This window comes from Dreissena polymorpha, chromosome 8, assembly GCF_020536995.1.
Source record: "Dreissena polymorpha isolate Duluth1 chromosome 8, UMN_Dpol_1.0, whole genome shotgun sequence".
NCBI lineage: Eukaryota > Metazoa > Mollusca > Bivalvia > Myida > Dreissenidae > Dreissena > Dreissena polymorpha.
In genome coordinates, this window is record NC_068362.1 from 25,577,689 (window position 1) to 25,587,902 (window position 10,214).

The window sequence follows — 10,214 nt, forward strand, 5'->3', positions numbered from 1 at the left end:
GCATATTTTCGCCGGTGTGAGTTCACTTGATTAATTTTTATTATTTGTGACTTTATGTTACGTGTCCAACGAGATATTTCAGTATTATACTTAAATATTTCAATTTTTTAACAATTTCAAGTATTAAGTCTAGATATCCCAGCATTCAAATTATCACAAAAATCAAGTTCAATTGATTTATTCTCTTATGTATCAATAAGTATGATGTAGCTTGTGAGCGTTTGATTGACATGCATGTTAAACTTGCTTTGCTTATGTCTTCTGTTTGCCTAAATATCATTTTTTCGCTTTTTGTTGTGTTACTATTTCAATAGCTGCATTTTTCAGCTCAAGTAACTCATATATGTGGTACTTCATAGTGTGTGCCCATGTGTGTGTGCGCGTTAAAACTGATTTATGAAATATCATGTAGTGTATGTTTTCAGGAGAACATTTTATTTTATTTTCATATGATTTTATTAATTACCGTGAGGATACCGCGTACCGGTGTATTAAGCCTTTGTCTTCAATTAAATAAATAATCGTTATAAATCAAAGAACACACATCGGCCCGTTACTATTTTATCCTTTTTGTGAAGAAATTAAGTTCCATTTTGATATGATGGTACAGTTTATATCGATATCGGCTGGGTTCTGTTCACGGCAGGACGCCATTTTGTTTGTTATGAAGAGTACTTCATATCGGTGTATCAGCAGTTAGCCGCTTTGTAGATTACTAGCATAAAGTTCGGACCTGTCATTGGCGTACTATATAAGAGTCATTGTTAATTAAACAAAATACATTAAATTTCACCTTTTATTTCAGTAGTATGCATATTGTTATGTTTAATATATGGATATGTGCATTTTATAAAAACATAACAAAATAATATAAGCATTATTAAAGAATTCAAAAACAACACCAACATATAGCAATATCTTTGAACTTTCTAGTCCTATAGTACGTGTCAATATAGTTTTAACAATTTCACATCGAATTCTCTTCAGATCAAATTTAATGATATTGCGCAACTGAAAATAAAGTCAATAATCAGAAAAAAAACTATATATTTATCGTGTGCTCGTCCTATTTAAGCAAAATTTGTCGTTGTCGGTTGCAGTACAACTTTAAAGTATCCCAGGCACAGGGGAAGTATCCCAGGCACAGGGGAAGTATCCCAGGCACAGGGGAAGTATCCCAGGCACAGGGGAAGTATCCCAGGCACAGGGGAAGTATCCCAGGCACAGGGGAAGTATCCCAGGCACAGGGGAAGTATCCCAGGCACAGGGGAAGTATCCCAGGCACAGGGGAAGTATCCCAGGCACAGGGGAAGTATCCCAGGCACAGGGGAAGTATCCCAGGCACAGGGGAAGTATCCCAGGCACAGGGGAAGTATCCCAGGCACAGGGGAAGTATCCCAGGCACAGGGGAAGTATCCCAGGCACAGGGGAAGTATCCCAGGCACAGGGGAAGTATCCCAGGCACAGGGGAAGTATCCCAGGCACAGGGGAAGTATCCCAGGCACAGGGGGATAGCTATGATACTGATTAGTAAAAACATCATTTTGAATGGAAAATTATTACGAAAAATCAACTTCACTGAAAAAGACAATTTTGCTTTCTAATATAATATACATACATGTTTAACAAGGTATTCAACTCAAACTGACCCGAAAGCAGGGTGCGTAGCTTTGAAAAGCCATAACTGAATTGTGCAGAGATTTGCACGAACTCGGTCTTATTCAACGCAGAAATGAATTTCCTTTGTGGAAATGTACATACATGTACCTTGTAATATTTTAAAATTTGCTGGGTAAAATTTTAAGAAATAACACGACACACAACTCGAGTGACCTTCTTGTCTTCGATCACACCCGATCCAATTATAAAATCTTCAGGAGAAAAGACACACCTTCGCGTTGGACCGATGAAATCACTCGTGTGTTTAAAATGTCGGCCAGTTGATATGTATGTAAACAAAGGTTTCAAACGGCGCTGGACAGTTAGTTTTGATGCTTAATGTAACGGCAAGAACGGTAAGAATGTTTTTTCCCTAGGTTTTATTGAATTATGGTACTGAGGTTCGTGGACTTTTCAAGGAAAATGCCATTTACTCCGCGAAGATTTCAGTATTGGATCGGGTTTGATCGATGGCGCGTAGGTCACGCGAGTTGTGTATCGTGTTATTTCTCTAACTTTGACCCAGCATTTGTAAACATATTGTTAGATATTGACATTGCCATAAAGAAAATTCATTTCTGCATTTAATTACACCAAATTCATGGAAATCGCTGTACAAAGAAGTTATGGCTGTTCAAAGCGATACACCCTGTTTTCGGGTCATTTTGAGTTGAATACCATGTTACATATATATTTGATAGTGATTTTTTTCAGAGAAGTTGATTTGTCGTTATAATATGATCATTTTTCATTCAAAAATATGTTTTTACTAATTATTATCATAGCCACACGCAAACCACATGTGATCCCAGGTACTTTGAAGTATTCTACAAAGTACCAAGGGTTCTAAAAATATACTATTAAGTACCATGGATCATGGTCGGTTGCTTTTAAGCGTATTTCCGTACCCGGGGTATATTGTAGTATACATGGGAGTATCTGGAGTATCTTTAAGTAGATTGTAGTACTGGCAAATATTTACACATACAATACTTGCAGTCAGCAGGCGGCGGCATGCGGCGGTCCTGGCGCATGTCATATGAAATGTAACGTTATTCATAACAAAGCCATCGGCAATTTAAGTTCATTTTAATTTTCGTTTTTACAAATAAATCTAATGTTTGTTTTTTAAATATGTACCAATTTAAATACACGAGTCGCACCTTTAGAATTAAAGTTTCAAAAATATACGCTGCTTTGAATCTGAGCAGAACTTGATTGAATTAAAACAATTTGATTGCTTTTCATACTGTAGTTGTAAAATGATGATTCGACAGTTATGCACGAACATCTGTCAAAACTGTACGGGAAAATAAGCACGAACTGTACTTATCATTACATGTTATGTAATATTATCCGAAGGTCGTGAGCTTCGAATTAGTGAGACGGCAGACCCTGTTAACCCATTTATGCCTAGTGGACTCTCCCATCCCTTTTAATTGGATCAATTTATTTCCAAAATTAGGGATGTCTAGTATATTGATTTCCATATTTAGAATATTTCTTACAGATATTCCTTTAAGCAAACAGCGCAGACCCTGATGAGACGCCGCATCATACGGCGTCTCATCTGGGTCTACGCTGTTTGCCAAGGCCTTTTTTTCTAGACGCTAGGCATAAATGGGTTAATGATATATGATATTTTTTGTTACTTAGTCGCACACAGATGGAACGTACAATTAAAAATACGACATTTTTAGTACAGTGCAAATAGACATTTATAATCGACATGTTCATATAATCAAGGGAATGCCACCAGGCCTAAATTATATGAATCCTATTCTTGCATTTACAAACATAATAGACCGGTGCTAAACAATTATACATTTTCAACAATTGTATCCCAACATGTGATCTTAAATAAGAAGAGTTGCATTACCGTAAATGGGTACCTATATAGGGTAGATCTAGACCGAGAAACATGGTGCCATGTTTTGTTGTCATTACACTATATAGAGTAGATCTAGACCGAGAAACACGGTGCCATGTTTTGTTGTCGTTACACTTATAGGGTAGATCTAGACCGAGAAACACGGTGCCATGTTTTGTTGTCATTACACTAATAGGGTAGATCTAGACCGAGAAACACGGTGCCATGTTTTGTTGTCATGACACTATATAGGGTAGATCTAGACCGAGAAACACGGTGCCATGTTTTGTTGTCATTACACTATATAGGGTAGATCTAGACCGAGAAACACGGTGCCATGTTTTGTTGTCATTACACTAATAGGGTAGATCTAGACCGAGAAACACGGTGCCATGATTTGTTGTCATTTTACTATATAGGGTAGATCTAGACCGAGAAACACGGTGCCATGTTTTGTTGTCATTACACTATATAGGGTAGATCTAGACCGAGAAACACGGTGCCATGTTTTGTTGTCATTACACTATATAGGGTAGATCTAGACCGAGAAACACGGTACCATGTTTTGTTGTCATTACACTATATAGGGTAGATCTAGACCGAGAAACACGGTGCCATGTTTTGTTGTCATTACACTATATAGGGTAGATCTAGACCGAGAAACACGGTGCCATGTTTTGTTTACATTACACAAACTATATAGGGTAGATCTAGACCGAGAAACACGGTGCCATGTTTTGTTGCAATTACACTAACTATATAGGGTAGATCTAGACCGAGAAACACGGTGCCATGTTTTGTTGTCATAACACTATATATGGTAGATCTAGACCGAGAAACACGGTGCCATGTTTTGTTGTCATTACACTATATAGGGTAGATCTAGACCGAGAAACACGGTGCCATGTTTTGTTGTCATTACACTATATAGGGTAGATCTAGATCGAGAAACACGGTGCCATGTTTTGTTGTCTAGACCGAGAAACACGGTGCCATGTTTTGTTGTCTAGACCGAGAAACACGGTGCCATGTTTTGATGTCATTACACTAATAGGGTAGATCTAGACCGAGAAACACGGTGCCATGTTTTGTTGTCTAGACCGAGAAACACGGTGCCATGTTTTGATGTCATTACACTATATAGGGTAGATCTAGATCGAGAAACACGGTGCCATGTTTTGTTGTCTAGACCGAGAAACACGGTGCCATGTTTTGTTGTCTAGACCGAGAAACACGGTGCCATGTTTTGGTGTCATTACACTAATAGGGTAGATCTAGACCGAGAAACACGGTGCCATGTTTTGTTGTCATTACACTATATAGGGTAGATCTAGACCGAGAAACACGGTGCCATGTTTTGTTGTCATTACACTTTATAGGGTAGATCTAGACCGAGAAACACGGTGCCATGTTTTGTTGTCTAGATCGAGAAACACGGTGCCATGTTTTGTTGTCATTACATTATATAGGGTAGATCTAGACCGAGAAACACGGTGTCATGTTTTGTTGTCATTACACTATATAGGGTAGATCTAGACCGAGAAACACGGTGCCATGTTTTGTTGTCTAGACCGAGAAACACGGTGCCATGTTTTGTTGTCTAGACCGAGAAACACCTAGCCATGTTTTGATGTCATTACACTAATCTAGACCGAGAAACACGGTGCCATGTTTTGTTGTCATACTATATAGGGTAGATCTAGACCGAGACACACGGTGCCATGTTTTGTTGTCATTACACTAATATCGGATTTGCTTCGGAGCTCACAAAAACATATTAAAAAATTTTGCAGAAATGAAAAATATTCACTAAGCTATCTTTCCGAACAAATTTATAAATAAATCAGTGATTTTTCTTTGGTTTGGCAAATCGAAATAATTACATTTTAATCAAACAAATTTACTGAAAACGTCCGCAAACGGATGCTACTTTGAGGTGTACTTCAACTCGTTCGCTCCGTTTTAGCAACAGGCTGAGTCTTTTTTCATCATAGATCATTCCCTTCGAGAAAGAAAACATCCCGTAACGACGCGATTAATATACTTTTTCCTGATACAAAGATAGTTTTCGTTTTGCTTTTTTTATTCATTCAAAACGCCTGCAAACGTATGATCGGCTGAACTTAATGTTTGCAGGAGATAAGATACTATTTATCGTCAAGCTCTTTGGAATATATGCTATATCGAATATGATAACCTTATTTATTAAAATATAAATTACTAACGTATACATTTATGCAACACAACAAATGAAAAATCAAAACACATTCATGAAAATTGAATTTATTTTGGATTTTTTCTTTAAAAAATTTGCAAGACATATTATCGTCATAAACAAATTAATCGACGATTAATATTTGCCAACGGACTTCCCGTATTACAAGTTCGGCTCATTTGTTATATCCTTAAAAATCGTTGTCATTTCCGTAGTAACCTCCGATGAATTTGCCGCCAAATCCGGATCCGAAGCTCTTTCCGTAACCACCGCCGATGCTTAAACCTCCAATTATTCCGGATCCGTAACCTTTTCCGTAACCACCGCCGATTCCGGAACCTCCGATAATTCCGGATCCGTAACCTTTTCCATAACCACCGCCAATGCCGGAACCTCCAATAATTCCGGATCCGTAACCCTTACCGTAACCACCGCCGATTCCGGAACCTCCAATAATTCCGGATCCGTAACCTTTTCCATAACCACCGCCAATGCCGGAACCTCCAATAATTCCGGAACCGTAACCCTTTCCGTAACCACCGCCGATTCCGGAACCTCCAATAATTCCGGATCCGTAACCTTTTCCATAACCATCGCCAATGCCGGAACCTCCAATTATGCCGGATTCGTAACCCTTTCCGTAACCACCGCCGATTCCGGAACCTCCAATTATTCCGGATCCGTAACCACCGCCGATTGCGGAACCTCCGATAATGCCTGATCCATAACCCTTTCCGTAACCACCGCCGATTCCGGAACCTCCAATTATTCCGGATCCGTAACCACCGCCGATTGCGGAACCTCCGATAATTCCGGATCCGTAACCCTTTCCGTAACCACCACCGATTCCGTAACCTCCACTGAGTCCACCTCCGATTCCTGATCCGTAACCCTTTCCATAACCACCACCGATTCCGGAACCTCCAATGAGTTTGCTGCCGATTCCGGAGAAGTAGCCCTTTCCCTTACCACCGCTGATTCCTCCCTGGCCAATACCGCCTCTGTAGTAGCCCCATTCATCGTTGTCTGGAAAAAAATGAAATGTAGATTGTCATACCTTGTGCACACAGGGCCAAAACACCAACTTTGGGGAAAAGAACATAGCCTTTTTTCAGGGAAAAAAAACTGCAATGTTCTGGCATTGGGGAATGAAAAATACTGAGGGATATTGGAAATTTAGAGAAAAATACATGAATTTTAAGAAATTTCTGTAGGGGAAAGGGCCTTTTTGGTTAAGGGGAAGAAAAAGAGGCCCCTTGCGAAGAAGGGTTTTTGGCCCTGGCACAATCGCATTGTTTTTGAAATTGATGTGTTTAAGAAACTCTTATAACCAAATAAAATATTAAAGGATTCTTGTTTGCAATTAAAATACGTCTATTTGGTGGGATAACACTTATGCTTTATTAAAGCCCGCATTGTGATTATGTTATTAATTGACTAGACGTCTTCATGGTCTTTTTGTTTTGTTTAAATTACAATCGCTTCTCTGTAACGTATTGCCATTCATCTAAATGATTTTATAGAAGGATTTGTTTTACGTGTCATGTTACAAGTCCCGTATGATTTGATTAATAAACATTTCTTCTACTCGTCGCATAAATTCAGGTACACCATCGAAGTTGCATAGTTTGCTCTATTAACAGCCATGAATAAAGTTATACAAATCGTTTACATACCATTGCCGTTCCACTGTGCGTTGGCGGCCAGGGCGCCTAGCAACAGGATAGCAACTGTCTTCAGCATGGCTGAAATGCAAACAAATGTTCGAGATATTTTTTCATCTAGAAAAAGATTCGATAACGGTCGAACACGTCGCAGTTCAATTCTGTTTTTGCATTTTAAATAATTTTTCCTTAACGATGTAATCAATTTGTTATATTTCTAGATTAGCATATGCGTTGAAAGTGAGAATAAAGATTTCGTACGTGATCATTGCTATCTAAAATAGCGTCGATATTGTAATGTGACAACCAAATGTCATTCTATGTTTACGGCGTTTTCTTGAACTGCATTTAATACAATTAAAGTAAAAAGTACGCGGTAGCAATTAAATGGTTTCAGAAACTGTCATCATTTTCAAGTGTAAAATTTGTTCCCGTTATTTATTTTTTTTACTACAGTGTATTTTCGCGCGGCAAAAAGGTATTCATTTACAAAGCGATTCCTAGCTAGAAAACAAGTAGAAATAAGCACACTCGCTATTTGAAAGGGTCCTTTTCACAGATTTTGGCATGTTTTGAAGTTTGTCATTAAATGCATTATATTGAAAAATGTAAACATTCGATCTAAGAAGCTTCAGTACAAAATCAAGAATAAAATTTTAAAAAGTAGCCCGCAGCAGGGCTCGAACCAGTGACCCCCGGAGTCCTGGAGTAAAAATCAATTGGACCGCTCGGCCATCCTGCCAAGTGTATATAGGTGACGTATTTTATAGTCTATATAAGCATTCTTCGTAGTTTCACAAAATTAAACGACAACAGGCTCTTCAAATTCTTCAATCGTTTCGCGTTGCAACGCTTTATAATTTTCAGGTTTTTAAACGTCAAAAGATGCATATAATGGCTATATTAGACCATGGTAAATGTTCAGTATTACTGTTTTCTCACAAATATCATAACTAAAACGAAAATTTGCGAATCTGAAACAACTTTTTTCAATTTTGTCAATTTACCAAAACGTGAAAATATCCCTTTAATACAAGAACTATAGAAAAAGGCAAACATAAACATTAAATTGTATCAAGAAATTGAACTTACTTGGTTTGGATCGTGTCTGACCGATTGGTGAAGGATGCTCACTGTCCTTCCGCTTATATACCCTCATTGTTGGCGGTCTGGGTCGTTACGTTAGAAGTTACGTCATATTGACAGTACTACAATGGGACCTTAACACGCTCCGAGTCTATTGCGCTAAGAACTAATGACTCAATGTCAATACGTCCAGTTGTTGTTCACTTAATCAGACTCAGTTTATAGAGACATCCGGTACACGCGAGTCAACCAGGGCAGAAGTAAAAATGTCAAGCTGTCCACAGGCGACATTGGCGAGTTTGTATTCAATAAACAATGTATTTTACACTAACAAATAATTTTGAATTAGTATTGTCATGTTATTGTTTTGTTCATCAATATTTTATCCAATGCAAAGCGTATAGGGTTTTTAATTGATATAAAGTAGTACGTTCTCTTGCAATATCGATTGCCTAAGAACGACTATGTGTTAAAACAAAATTAATTATTGTGCCATGTTCTGTGAAAAAGGGGTTAAATGAATGTGCGTAAAGTGTCGTCTCAGATTAACCTGTGCAGTGTTTAAGACGACCCTTTCCTCTTTTATAGTATTGTTAACAACGAAGGACTTAACATCCTAATCGCAGTTCTTTTAATTTTATCAACTTGTTTCTGAAAGCTATAATATATTTTTTACACACATACAATTGTAGTAAAATAACTTGCATTAATGCAGCATTATATTTCAACACTAAATAGTAATATCTTACTTATTGTTTGAAGCTTTTCAATATGAAATTGTCAGTTCCATTTGTATGCAAGTGACGTTAACTATAAATATTTGAATAATGTAAATTTCAGAGCAGCGGAGCTGGGGCGGCAGGGGCGGCGGTCGCCGCCCAAATATTTTCGGCAGAAATGAAATTTTGGCAAAGACCTTTTTTCATTTTTTTACATTTCAATTCCCGTATATTTGAAAAAATCTTTACCAAGAAGCAAGGTAATCACGCTTTCGCGGTTATGACACGTGTGTTGTTGATTGTCACCACCCGCCCACGGTAATGTACCTATGATCTAAGCCTTTGCTTCTATTCATTAATATCAAGGAAAGTATGACATGAAACAAATGTGCCGATATTCAATATTCCTCTATTATCACAAAATTAAAGATACCTCAAGATACATGAATTAATTGTAATAACTCAAAGTAGATCGATTATTCTAAAAAACTTAATCTAATGTTTTTACCACTGTTTTGTGTCATTATATATGTCTACTCCAAACCAACCAACGAATTTCAAATTTCCAAAACGGAATTTCGGGAAAAAAATCCCGAAGAACGTTCTTTCAACCTACATGATCCCTGTTGTTGTTTCGCCTGCTACAAAGTACAAACTGTGACATATAGAGATCACTTCTCCAACGTCTGTCTGTCGGTCACAACTTTTGTCATTCAGAATATGCCTGCAATAGACGTGTATAAGTCAGGTATCGGGCATAAAAACGCACCAGAATGCGACATTTGATGCTAAAATTTGAAAAAAAATTCCGGACCCCCACCAACGGCAAGGGATACTCCCTCCCATACCCACCCCCTCCGCCGCCCCAAGGTCAATTTGCTTCCGACGCCACTGAATTTGTAATGTAATGTCATAGCAACTTTCTTGTTTCACCTTCTTCTGAAATAAAGCAATTAAAATGTTAGATTTCCATACATTAAATTTCCATATTAAACTGATAA

At 37.9% G+C, this 10,214-nt stretch overlaps 1 protein-coding gene across 1 annotated transcript; it reads right to left on the bottom strand.

The window, feature by feature from the left end:
* Positions 1-5,847: 5,847 nt before the first annotated feature.
* Positions 5,848-8,731, bottom strand: LOC127842122 (uncharacterized). The gene is made up of 3 exons (XM_052371467.1): positions 8,501-8,731; positions 7,421-7,489; positions 5,848-6,770 (listed from the first exon to the last, which is right to left on the bottom strand). Exons 1-3 carry the CDS (start codon positions 8,565-8,567, stop codon positions 5,935-5,937), a joined length of 972 nt encoding a protein of 323 aa, XP_052227427.1. The 5' UTR covers positions 8,568-8,731; the 3' UTR covers positions 5,848-5,934.
* Between the last annotated feature and the right edge of the window lie 1,483 nt (positions 8,732-10,214).